General features: G+C 38.5%; 1 protein-coding gene across 7 annotated transcripts in view; it reads left to right on the top strand.

The window, feature by feature from the left end:
- TRAPPC9 (trafficking protein particle complex subunit 9) overlaps positions 1 to 13,935 on the top strand; it is a 439,395-nt gene that overhangs the window by 20,610 nt on the left and 404,850 nt on the right. For all 7 annotated transcript variants that reach the window (XM_033069168.2, XM_033069193.2, XM_033069144.2 and 4 more), the window contains 2 exons: positions 3,298 to 3,514; positions 5,584 to 5,727. In XM_033069168.2, coding sequence (XP_032925059.1) covers positions 3,298 to 3,514; positions 5,584 to 5,727 — 361 coding nt within the window. The remainder of the gene's footprint in view (positions 1 to 3,297; positions 3,515 to 5,583; positions 5,728 to 13,935) is intronic.

Raw genomic sequence — 13,935 nt, 5'->3', positions numbered from 1 at the left:
TCCAATATTGTTGTTGTTTCTTTTTCTGGAAGCAATTACTGCCATTAAGAGAATCCCCTGTTTTCCCTGACACCACTGATATTGCAGCTTTCACGTTTTTTGGCTGGGAATTGTATTTGCAGCTTTTTAAGATTTGCTGTATAAAGCATGGAAACAAATAAGAGTTGTATTTATAATTTGGAGTAACTCAGGGGAGGAGTCACCTGTGATAGCTGAGGGAATAAAATGTAGGACAGTGTTTTTCATTTGTAGGTAAATAGAACATCAGCACAAACAATATTCTGCAGCAGAAAAACACCTCACAGGTTAAAGTGTAAGACTTATAAACAGGGAAACTAGTTCCTATCCATAAATTCAATTTCATACTCAGTCTAGTAATATAATGTAATTGGTATTTTCTGATGAGCTGCAGGGTAATAAGACTTAACTTTCTATCCAGTTATGAGGAATAAATTGTAAAATATAATTACAGAGAAAGTGAGATTATAAAATTTTAATGCAGTAAGGAATAATTAAAAAACAAATAAAAAGCTGCATTCTTTGAAAGCCTGGCTTGAAACAAGCCTGAGAAAAAAACTGGCTCTATTACCTGGATAGTAACCTACAGCCTTTCCAGTTGCAGTTGTAGCTTTGTCTGGTAGGGCAGTTAAATAAAAATTAATCAGGTGGAAATGATGCTGTGCTTCAAGTGGTGGCTGTTTTGCAGCCACTTGACAGGCATTAAGCTTTCATAAATTCATGAGGTCAGGAAAGATGTTTGTAGATGCTGCACCCATGACCTGCAGAATGCCTGCTGCCATCTTCCCAGAATTAATTACTTGGAGTATCTGTGTGGGTTTTTTCCTCCTTCTTTTCTTCTTTTAAATTCCTGGAAGGTAACACATAACTGTTTGTGCTCAGGAAAATGCAATTTTGCTGTCTTTGTGGTGATGATAAAAAAATAAAAAGATTTTCTGCAGCTGAGGAAAATATTTGAGTAACTTTGGGAACAACCATTAAGCAACAAGTTATGTAACAGTGGTAAAAACTTAGATATGACGAAAATAAAACTTTCTGGGAATCTGCTGCATCTCTCATAGTTGTTCCAATTATTAGTGAGTGCTTCTGTCTACCTAAATAGCATGCACTGTCTTTTATCATCTAAAAGAATTTAGTTTCTCATCTTAAAGAATTTAGTGAACATTGTCAGTTGTATTTAAGGAATAACTTTTAATAGGGTTTTTTAAAGCTTTGTTTTATCATGTGCTTGTGCCCTTTTCAACTTTGCTGCCATAGCTGTTATTGTTCTAACCTGTTAAAAATGGCATAAATTGGTAACTTCAGCTTGTGTTCTTTCTGAGTGAGTGCTTTTGGGAACTTTTGAGTAATTTTGGGAATTACTTCTCCAATTTTTTTTTTGTGCTTCAGTTTTGTGTTTTGTCCAACTTCTGAAAGTTTTTACCCTGGTGCCATTATCTTTTCTCACAGCTCTTGATACAGGGCTTGGTCTTTCTGAGGGATGGGCAGTACTTGGGCAGTGTCTTCTGTTACCAGTTCTGAAAAGAACAGCAACTTCAGCTTCAAAAATTGTCTGAAGCTTTCCAAAATGCTTTGCTACTCTGTGTGTTTCTTCATATCCTGAAGTACAAAGATTTGAACTGTCAGATAAGGTCGTGGTGCCCTCTGATAACTCCTCTTTGATGAGTCTCATATTCCTGTGTCCAAAATTAGAAGTGACTTTTGAGAACAGACTGCTTTTTGTAATTATATCAGGATTTAAGTGGCTAAAGGACATTTTGAAGCTCTGCTTACAAGACATAATAATTTCTGTAAAAACCAACCAGTGTGGTGAGCAGCTTCCCTTGACTGTCCAAGCCTTTGAATGTCTGAAGTTAAACACACTGATTGATACTTCCAGTTTTGAAGAATGAGTTGCTGTTTCTGTCCTTTAGAGCTATTTTTAGGAGAAGTTTGTCACTTGAAATGCCTTTGCAAAATGTGCTGGCAGCTTTAGAGTAATTTAAAGTACATTTTATTGCTTTTGATTGTGCCAGGTCCTGTGCACTAGGTGTCAGCATTGATCTGCACTGCTGATTCCTGGGACACAGACTAGGAATCATCCAGAGTTTCTGTGGCAGTTTCTTTGTGGCTGGCTGACTCCAAAGCAAGATTATCATTCAGGCCAGAGGCAAAAAGAATGAAGTTACCCGGGACTCAGGCCAATACACTGATAAGCTAAAGAAGCACATGGTGGTAGCTCCTTATCAAGCTGGTTTTAACTCTAAGCCTAATGGGACTTTAACTGAATTCCACCTCATTGTTGGCAGTGTGCAAATGTATCATAAAATTGTTTAGGTTGGAATAGACCTCAAGACCAACCATTAACTCAGTACTGCCAAGCTCAACACTAAACCATGTCCCCAAGTGCCACATCTGCTCATGTTTTAAAGCCTTTCAGGGATGGTGACTCCACCATGTCCCTGGATAGACTGTTCCAATACTGGTCTCAGTGAAGAAATCTGGGTGTGTGTCTTTCTATGACATTTTGTTACTTTAACATTATTTTTTACCTTGTTGAGAAAAGCTCCCATTGAACTCACTGCAGCCCTCAAAACTTGCTTTGTGCAAGGCAGTGGTGAGGCCCTGGCACAGGTTTGCCAGAGGAGCTGTGGATGCCCCGTGCCTGGGAGTGTTGGATGGGGCTTGGAGCCACTTGGTCTAGAAAAAGACATTCCTGCCCATGGCAGGAAGTTGGAACAAGATGATGTTTAAGGTCCCTTCCAACCCAAACCATTTTATGATGATTCTGTGATTCAGTCTCACAGTGTATAAATCACAGTATGATTTCATGGAATGACAAATTTGTGGTTTACAAGATTAGAGGCATAAAAATGAAGACAGTAGTTTCTTACTTTCATAGCCTGAGATTTCAAGATTAGATTTAGTCTTCAAGAGATGAAAATCTTAGTGAATCGATAAATCTTGGAAGTATTTTTGCACTCCTATCATGTTGAGTATCTTCCATACAATGTGGAGCTGTTTAGCTGTTACTGGCTGCTTTGACTGTTTACTTGTTAGTACCACTGACAAATAAAGTTGAAGCTGCAGAACTTCATCCTTGCAGTTTTTGTTAGCAGTTGAACCAAGCTGAAGTTTTCCTGGCTGCAGAAGCTGTCATGCCTGGCTGTGTGCAAACCCCCGGCCTTCTGCGGCGCCAATGTCTGCTACCGTGCTTTTCCTCCTGCTTGTTCTTTAAAAATCAGCACTTTGAATCTTTGATAAAAACCAGTCCTGTCCTCTTTCCCCTTCCCACTGCAGCTCTCAGAAGAGGAGAAGATCCAGCGTTACAGCATCCTGTCGGAGCTGTACGAGCGCATCGGTTTCCACCGCAAATCGGCGTTTTTCAAGCGCATCGCGGCCATGCAGTGCGCGGCGCCCAGCATCCCCGAGCCCGGCTGGAGAGCCTGCTACAAACTGCTGCTGGAGACTCTGCCTGGCTACAGCCTCTCCCTGGACCCTCAGGACTTCAGCAAAGGTCAGTGTGGGTTACCACACTTAGCTAGCTTTCCATAATGATTTCCTTGAGAGATTTCGTACTGGACCTAAGTTGTTTGCTAATCTGAGACTAATTGCAGCAGGTAAAGCAGTTGTTTACACTGCATCTTCACTTTTTCTTAGTGTTGTTCCAATAATTTCAGATTTCTGCAAGCCAGTGCTGGATGTGTTTCTGTGGTTCCCTGTTTGCAGGAAGTAATTATGTGTTATTTATGAAAATGAATTTTTTATGTTTTTCAAAAAGTCATTGTTTTGACAATATGCTTCTCAGTACATAAAAAGGTCATATATTATTCTGGTTTATTTTTTTCAATTAAAGTGCCTTCAGATGTTCCATCAGAAATTGTATTTCTTTTGGTTTTATAGCTGTTTGATTTTATGAGGAAAGATTAAAAATCCTTTTGCATCATTTTGTATATAGGCACACATAGATACATGTAATTAATAGGGTCAAATATGTAACTTTTCCCCACAAGTGAGATCAGAGACAGCCAAAGTGCTGCTTGGCAGCTCCTTTTGAGTAAACCTTTCCAAAATCTTGCATTGTGATATACAGCAGCAGTTTGGGGACCATTCCCTAAATTTTGTAGCTGCAGGAGAGGAGCAGGAAGTGATGGGCTGAGCTGTGTTTGTGGATGGTTAGTGTTGAGGTTTTTAAAACTGTTGTGATTTGGCAGTCAAATTATATGTGACAGGAGGTAGCAAATGCCAAGTGGATTGGGTGGAAAGATGCTCAGAATCTAAGAAGAGGGAATGTGCTGGGAAAAATATGCTGTGGCCTGGGGTAGGACTGTGTTGGGAGAAGAAGTTGTGGAAGTTTTGTAAGAAATTACAGTTAAAAAAGGAAAGACAGGACATTATTGGTATTTATCTTTTATTTTACCTTACCTTCATGTTGCATTGAAGTGTGTTGTCTCATTTTTTATCCCTGAAATGGCTCTTTCAGAGACATATGGAAAGATCACTGCAAACTCTAAGATAGAAATGACATTTCACACATGAAAAATAATGAGACTCTCAAAATATAAACTCTCAAGGTTTGGTTGCAGTAAATATTCCTAAAACAGTGCCAAATGCTGATGGGTGATATTACAAGGAAGGCTGTTGAAGTTTATGAAGTATTGCATGTCTTGAAATATCTGTTATTTAAAAATTATTGCTGTTGCTTACTACTAAAAGCAGGTTAAGCTTCATGAAGAGTGCTGCATGTTATGGTTCTGGGAAGAAGGTTATGTTATGATGATCTATTTATTCTTTCCACAGATACTCTGCAAATATGAAGTAATTCACAGTCTGAAACTTAAAGACTGAAAATCAGGTTATCTGCCTGGTGTTCTAAAGTTTTATTGCTTTTGTTGGCCAGGAAAGTGTTTAGAGAAAATATCTCTTGCTTGATCTTTAAAGAGAGTTAAGAATTACCAGAGAGTTTTTTTTTTAGTTTATTTTTGTGAGGGCATGGAGTGACAGGACAAGGAGAATGGCTTCAAACTGAAAGAGTAGGTTTAAATTGGATATTAAGAAGAAATTCTTTACTGTGGCTGCCCCATCCCTGGAAGTGTCCAAGGCCAGGTTGGATGGGGCTTGGAGCAGCCTGTTCTAGGGGAAGGTGTCCTTGCCTATGGTAGGGAGTTGGAAATAGATAATCTTTAATGTCCTTTCCAATCCAATCCATTCTGTGATTCCATGATTTCAATTTCTGTAGGAAATCTCATATTCACTGTCCAGAGAATTTAAAAAATACATAAAAATGTAAAGGTTTTGTGTATACTTTAGATTTTCAGGATGTGTTAACTTTGTCTTCAGAATTTTAATTGTACATTTATTAGTCCACAGACAAACATATAAAACAAAACTTGAGTTCGTGTTTAGGTATTCAAGCAAATACAGCAATCTTGTTTTTTGTGTTGAGTACAAGACTTGGATTTTGTAACAACCATTGGTTGATTGGTGTAAGTGCCATAAAATTACTGCATATGAAGAAAACCAAAATCAATGTGTTTGTGATGAATTCCAACTTTACAATCCATTAAATACCTGCATTTTTTGCAGGAACTCACAGGGGATGGGCTGCAGTGCAGATGCGTTTGCTCCATGAACTCGTCTATGCTTCCAGGAGGATGGGCAATCCCGCCCTGTGTGTCAGACATCTCTCCTTCCTGCTCCAGACCATGCTGGATTTCCTTTCTGACCAAGGTGGGACTTCTTAAAGAAGTGGATATTTGCACTTTCTTCCAACCCACAATCAAATAATGTGACTCTGTTTTGAAATACAGTTAATTTGAGAAGGAGAGCATGGAAGTTGGGGAGTTGTGCATAACCTTGAGTGGGTCCTTGATGGTAGTCAGTCAACAGAGTTGAAATGAGATGATCTTTAAGGTCTTTTCCAGCCCAAACCATTCTGTGCTTCTAACTTTTAGAAGCTGAATGTGATGGACCTGAGTTAAACAGTGTTTAACTGGGACAGTTGGTCTTAAGTTCCTCTACATTTCTATATTTTTTTTTTTAAATTCAGCAATAAATTTTAACAGGGTTTAATTTGTCAAAGGTTGGCAATGCAATAAACTGTGTGTTAGGACCATGTGACATTTACAGAATCACCTGGAAAAGCCAAAAGTGACAACTGTTACTTTGTATTATGTTTCTTAGGAAAAATAGTGACTTGTTTATCACCAGCTTAATGAGTCAAATAATCTTAATGAAGAAAAATTTTAAAATGTAGTTTTGCTTCTCAGTAAGCTAGGTAAAAAATGCATTTTTTTGCCATTACTCCTTTGTTTGCAACAAAGAGGATGGAGGTTAAAAAGTATAGGTTGGGTTGTTTTTTTTTTCCTTTTCTCCTTCAGTTATGGCCAAATGTCTCCCCTTAGTGACACCTGCAGCAAAGAACTTTGTTGGCAAACTTTAGGTATTTGCCTGCTTTTTTCCCTCTGTTTAGTGGCTCAAATCAGTGCTGGAGGAAGGAGAGGAACTGATAAAATAGGATAAATTTCTGCCTCTAGATATTTGGTGTTAAAAGGTCCTTGGATTTTCCAGGACTTAGACTGAAGCTTTGTTGATATACATATGGAAAGTTGTGCTGAAGACAAGGTTTTAAACTCTTCCACTCTGCATTTCCACATGTGGTACTGTTAATCCCTAATTCTAAAAAGGTTCGAGCTCTTAAAGACAAAAATGTCTGTGTTCTTTGCCTTCAGACATTGTATGTCTGAGTAAAGCTTCCAGTTTCATAAGGCTTGGGATGACTGTGATGTTTAGTGCCTTTGAAAAGATCAAACTAAATAATTCTCCCATGTGTTTGAAAAACAGTTGCCTTTTTTTTCTTCTCTCCTGAGCACGTGCAAAATAGAACTTTGTTGTTGATTTTGGTTTTTATTGATAAGCTCTTGCTCAGACATGTTGAGTGGTGTTCAAAAGGAGCAAAAGTGTTGATGTAATCTTCTTGGTAACTCTTCAGAGATTGATATTGTGTCACCATGGAATCATTAAGGCTGCAAAAGGCCTCCAAGATCAAGTCCAACCTGATGTTGTGCAAGGGTCCATTTAGCATAGAAAATTACTTGTATATGTATAGTTCTTCTAAAAATATTGGAATATTAGAAAAAAAAATAACCAACAAATCTCCTTCATTTTTGAGTTGTAGTAAAGGACAAAAGCAAGACAATTGAGAGAGGAGGGTTAGGTTACTGTTTTACTGTGAGCTGTCCCCTTATGAACTGGTGAAAAGGTATCATTAGTGTTCTTCTCTGATGTCACATGACTGAAATGTCCAGGTTTTGTTAATAATTTTAAGGTTTAATTAGAAAACAGAAATTATGCAGTGGTATTGGAGTTCAAGAGTGCTCAGATTTTACTATTTTTCTATGCTGCATAGAAAGTCACCAGTTACTAAGGGTGGAGGAAAACTCACTCTTTTGAAAAATCAGTTTTCACTTGGATGTTCTTTCCTAAATAAACTTCATATTTTTACAGCTTGTTACTGATTATTTGCTAAATCCTATTTTTGTATTTAAAGTTTGGGTAGCTTGCAGATCATTTTAAAAATTATAATAAATAGAAGTGAAAAGTCTTAAGCTGACAGGAAGTTGTCAGCTAAACAATTGGCTCTGGAACTTGACCTTCTAACCCTCCTCCTCTCAGGATTAACAGCCACTAGACACAGAAAAGGAACATTTTCTAGTTTTTAAATTTAATTGTTCATTTGCTAGCTCAGTTGAAGTTCAGAAAAAAAAGATCTATTCAAGTAGAAATTCAGCTGATGAGATTTATTTGTTCAAATGAAATCTAGATTTATTAATTAGAAACTCTTGCTTCTATTAATGGAACACTAATGCATAGTCAAAACTGGTTTGTGTTGAAAACAAAATTTAATGTTTCAATTGAATGACACATTTTAAAATACAGCTTGTCTATGTTTACTTGAATTTACTTGAATCTCCAACCATGCCTGGCAAATCTAAATAAAGAGTATCATCAAGTAAATGGGAGATGTCAGTCACTATTTTAACTACATGGAAGCTAAAAGTTTGATTTAAAATTAAGCTATTTAGTTACATAAATATGTAAAATGCAGTCTTCTGCTAAGCAAAAAGAGGTACTAAATTCTGTGTAAAACCTCTAATCTCAAGCTATTATGTTTTAATGGTAACAAGCCCTTAAGAATCACTTTCTTTAAATAAGAATTAAAATGTGCAGTTGCAAAGCTGCTTGGAATTGAACCTATCTTTTGCATAATGCTTTTTGAAACAAAACTGTGTGTACAGCTCAGTGAATTAGAATTGAGTAATGTCAGATATTTTGAAAAAAACACCATTATTTGACTGTGGCTCTTCACTGATAATACTCATCCCTCTTAAAAGGGCTGGCTTGCATTGAGTGCAAATAATTCTGAGTTGGCTCATCTGTTGGGGCCTCATTAAACACAGAACTATTTGGAAACACCTACTAAGGAAATGTGACTGTCCACTCACCAGGCAGTCCTGTGGTGAATGAGTACAAAGTTGGGAATGTTTCTCCATTGCCTCTTGGAAGCTTTGAGGTCTGAGAGTGAAAGCTTTGACCTGCTTTCTTTTAGAAAAAGAGGCATTTAAAAAATGAAGTTCATTGGAAGACCTTGTAGTTGCTAGGTTAGGGAAGGGAGAAATGGACTTTGGGTAAATCAGGTGAACTTGGCCTGGATACCAAGGAGCAGCCAGTGGATTTTAGGGGAGCAGGGATGGAGTTCACCCATGATGTGCTGTTGCTGTGAGATGGACATGAGGTTGCCACTCACAAAACCCTCTCTAAGCAAGTGCCCAACCTGCAAAAATCTGTGAGGTGTACAAAGTGCTGGAGTCTTTGCTGTCCTGGCTGTCCTGGCTGCTCCACCCTGCTGGTGCTGCTGCCCTGGCTCTGCTCCCTGGCTGGGGGAGGGATCCAGGGGAAAGCCCCCAGGAGATCCCCCTATGGCACTCTGTGAGCCTGAGCTGGAGCCATGTGGGGGTAACCCCTTTCCTGTGCTTCTCCTCAGCATTCTTGGCGTTCTCCTACTTTCCTGTTTTCTCCTCCTTTTCTCTTCTACAGTTATTGCTTTGGATCCCAACATTTAATCTTGTTCATGTTCTAATCTTTTTGGGTATGTTCAGAACCTAATTCCTTCCTGCATTTGTGGATCAAGGCAAAACTTAACTCTCTTCAGCTTGAGCAGTCAGAACAGTCCCTCACCCCTGCAAGCTCATGTTCTTTCAGACATTCAGCAGGTTTCCAGGATTTCAGGATTCCTGCTGTTTGCCTCTGGTGGCAAGGATCTGGTGAGGGGCTTGGAACACAAACCCTGTGAGGAAGGGCTGAGGGAGCTGGGCTTGTTCAGCCTGGAGAAAAGGAGACTCAGGGTGACCTCATCACTCTCTGCAGCTCCCTGAAAGGTGGCTGTGCTCAGGTGGGGTTGGGCTCTTTCTCCAGGCAGCACTGACAGATCCAGAGGACACAGTCTCAAGCTGCACCAGGGGAGATACAGGTTGGATATTAGGAAAAAGTTTTTTACAGAAAGAGTGATAAAGTACTGGAATGCTCTGCCCAGGGAGGTGGTGGAGTCACCATCCCTGGATGTGTTTAAGAAAAGACTGGATGTGGCACTTGGTGCCATGGTCTGGTTGAGCTGTTAGGGCATGGGTTGGACTTGATGATCTTGAAAGTCTCTTCCAACCCAGTGATTCTGTGAATTCTGTGAATCTCAATGTCCTGAGATGACATTTTTTCACTAACTGTGTGTAGCATGGGATGAAACTAGGAGTATTCAATTTTGTGGGCTAATTCCTTAAAGATCCTCAAGGTTTGTCTGTTTTGTTGTTTGGGAAATAATGTGCATTTTTCAGTGCTTCTTAGTGTAGCCCTGCCAAGATCTTCCTGTCTTGTGGTTGTTGTTGCTGCACTTGAGTTCTTTCCAGTCTTCTGGTGTGGTGACAGCCTTCTCATCTGAGCTCTCAACTGCTCTGTCTTGTACTTAATGAATTAAACTATTGACTTTATGATGATTCTGCATTAAACATGCACAAGTAATTTTTCATCTGTTGGCCAGGGGTTTGGATGTCTTTATTCTTGAAGTTCCCAGAATATCCTGTGCTTTCCATCCTTCCTCTGTGTGGTTGTTTCTTAAATAATTGGATAAAAAGCATTTATTCTCAGCCTGTACTGAGATATTGTAACTAATGAAGAATTTCTGCCCCAATTTCTGGTGAATGCTGTTTCAGTTCCCTCACCCTGTAGATGAGGTGGGATGGACTTGTCAGTGTTGGCTGGGCAGGCCACCTTGATACCTTGACAGCTTGGATTTCCTGGCAGCTGAGGGACTTCACACCATTAACCTGAGAGCACTTCCAGAACCTTTTCCTTTCAAGCCTGCTGTGCTCAGGTGAAGGGTGAGATGTCAGCTGCCAGGGTGAGCTTGTGCCTTTTGCAAAGTAGTGATGAGCTTGGTCTAAGAAAGAAACCCCAAATCTTGTTTATCTTCAGAATTTATGGTTAAGCCTGGACTGAGCGTAATTTGATGATGTCAGACGTGGTGTCTTACAACTCTTAAAATATGTCTTTCCATCTTGCAGTTGGAAAGAGGAAATTATGCAGTATTTTAGACATTTTTATTTATAGAACCGATTGCATATGCTTTCCCTCGGTGTCATTTAAATTTCAAATTGCTATGTAGAAGTATGGAAGATAAGGAAGAATATTAAACTGGGCTCCTGAAAATTGACAGCTGGGCCACAAGTGAATGTGGAAATGGCTTTAACCCTTTGTAGCCCTCCTGCCAAGCAGCAGTAAGGACCAGACAGTTTCTGAGGATCTTTACTTAAAATTGTGACATTGTCCTGAATTTCCATCCAAACCTGGGAAGATGAAGTGAAGCTGCACAGGCACTTGGTGGGTTATGCCTCCCCATAGAGATTGGGCTAAATGGATTTCACTGGAGCAGGGGATAAGAATAACCTGTGAGCCTATAAATAACTTTTGGGCATGGAATGATTAAAAATGGTTTTTGAGGGACTGCAGCTTGTGACGCTGCTCACCTCACTGCCTCCTGTTCTCTTGTTCATGTCTTGCTGTGACTTTCTGATTTCCCCATGTTTTCAAAACTGTAGCCAGAGTTTGTTGAGAGTTTCAGCTCATTTCAGTTTGAGCTGGTTGCTCACCATTTCTCCCTCCCCTCTGCCATTTCTCCTCCCTATTCTGCTGCTCTTCTTTTTTATTTTTTTCCTGTTTTTTGTATTTAGGTTAGAGGAAACAAGATTAAAAATATTACAAATAAAGCCATAAGCCCAGAAAAGATTTTGAGGTGTGATTTGCTCAACTCATGAAAAGTAATAACTTTACACAGAAGTAAGAAGCCTGCCAGAACTGAAAAATAACTGAGGTATGGAAAGAGATACTTAGGGAAGATTGAGCTGTATCAGAACATTTGGATCAAGGTTTTTATGTTTAGGAAAGAATATTCCAAGGCTGGTCCTTCCTCTACAGAGAATAAATCTGTGAAATTATTTTGAAATGTAATTAGAGGTGGTTTATGGTAGGGAGTGATCTGAACTGTAAAATGAACAGTAATAAATTTCAGGTACTGGATAAGGTTCAAAGGCACTAAAAGCATTTTAATTTTAAACAGCTGAACTACAGTTGCAGTTAATTTCTTAAAAGTGTTTTTATCCTCACTTTAAAATTACAAATGGCAAGTGCATTGCTGTATTTTTGTAAGAGTTCAAGAGGGATGGAAGTTCTTCCAACTGATATATCTATGTCATAGTCTTCCTAGCGACCCTGGCCACAGCAGTGATACTTTTTACAAGATTCATCACTCCCCTTACACAGCTATGGGTGTCTCAGTACTGACTCAGTGACCCTGATCATGGATGCTTCTCTTGAAATGAGGTAAACCAAATTCCATCCTTTGAACCCCTCTGGAGTTCAATAAATTTGGCCTCAGTACTGGGTGCATTAAAAGAAGCTCTAGTGTATAACAGTAGGTGTGTGGATAATTGTGATTTAATAGGAAGAGGTTGGAACATGTTTGAAGTAGTTTGGGTTTTTTTTCTCAAAGAATGATGGAACATTTAAATGAGTGTGATTTAGTTGATACAGTATTCCTGAAATAAAAAAAAGAAAAACAAAAACCTAAACCAACAACTACTGGTACATTGGTTCATTAATGATTAGAGGAGATAGAAACAGTAACTAAATGAGTTTAGGGTGTTGAGGAAAGAGATTCCCAGTCATGTGCTCAGCAATAACCAAATATCCCTGTATTATCCACACTGTTTTCAACACAAATCCCAAAACACCCCCAGCCCAGCTACTGTGATGAAAATTAACTCTACCCCAGCCCTAAGCAGCACTTGTCAAAACAGATGTAAGCTATTAGGAAACTGGCAAAAGTGACAATCAGAATTTGCTGCCAAGACAAGGTTATTTAGAAGAATTTCTAGAGTAGATTTGATTGTGATAATGTTAGTTGAGAGTGGAGAATAAGAGATGCTGTGTTGGAATCCTGCTCTCTGAGAGCCTGCTGATGCTGTCACAGGTAATCCCCCAAAGCTGTGTCATGAAGGCACCAACTGCTTTGCTCTGTAGCTTCTCTTTTGTGCTGCAATGCTTAGAATTCTTCAAATTGCATTTAAATTAGGGCAGCATTTCTCCTACATCACCTGTAGTGTGTAAATTCATTTTTAGAAAGGTAAATGTTACTGATTGCAAGGGCTAGAAAGAATGATGCTTTAATCAGAATGAACAGAGAATTTAATGCAAATTAAAACTTGATGTAAACTTCAGAGTTGGAATAAAGTTTACTTAACTGACACTGATGAACTGGTTTTAATGCACTGTGTTGTATTTTAGCTGACAAAGTACCAGCAAATTGATATTGTCCAACCAATAAACCTTTCAAAAGAGAGCTACTTTGGTTGGTCTTATAATATTCAAATTAACTGATTTCAGGATGAAGATGGAAGTCTACAATATAATTACCAGGGAATATTTATAGCAGCCTGGGTAGTTCTTAGCCATTACTTTGAAATATTTCCCAGCTTCAGCTTAGTGCCGTATCTTGCCTGGGTATTTATATATAAATAGGTGTATGTGTGTATATATGTATAAAAATGTAATTAAACAGACTTGTCACCTTGTGTATTTGATGTATAGCAGTGGCACAATGTGGTGTAAGAACAAATATATTAAAAAAGCCTGAATGGAAATGCTTTCTGATGGGTTGGAATAAAAGATTTGGGAGATTGTATATGAAGCAGGAGGAGACTCCTTAGAAGCCACTTAAATCTTATTCATCATGGTACTGTGACTTCTGCTGATTCTCATCAGTTCTGTGCTATCAAACTTTAGCACTATTGTGTTCCTGCTACACTTCTTCCTGCTTTTTTTTAACTCCCCACTTTTAGAATGTCTCCCTGGAATCTGTGTTCTGTAACAAGAGACAAGCCAACTTACTAAATAACTTTGCTCAAATTGCCTTATTAAAAGGTGTAATTTATTTTGCTGAATTATATGTCTTTTAGACTTAGACTTTTTTTGAAGTGGAAAAAATAAATGAAATGGAGTAAAATAGCAACAGGAATAAAAGATGCAAATTCATTTGCATATCACTAAACATAAAACACAATGATTTTTTTAAGTCATGTGACAAAAATAATGTACTGTGAATCAAATATTTAGCATTACAGACCAGCCTGAAAGTCTCACACATAATTTACCCTTGCTTAGACTTGTGTGTCAATGAGGTACAGACAAAAGCTCCAGCCAGTGCCACAGCCAAATTCTTAAACTATGATCAGCAAATTAATTGTTACAGTAAAATAGTGCTTTTTATGACAGAAATTTTCAATTATTTTTTTTAAGGTCACTCATGAAAAAAATGAAGTCTTTGAGCTTTAG

This window comes from Catharus ustulatus, chromosome 1 (genome assembly GCF_009819885.2).
Source record: "Catharus ustulatus isolate bCatUst1 chromosome 1, bCatUst1.pri.v2, whole genome shotgun sequence".
In the NCBI taxonomy this organism is placed as follows: domain Eukaryota; kingdom Metazoa; phylum Chordata; class Aves; order Passeriformes; family Turdidae; genus Catharus; species Catharus ustulatus.
Note: the sequence above shows the minus strand (reverse complement) of the source record. Positions and strands in the feature narration are given on the sequence as shown.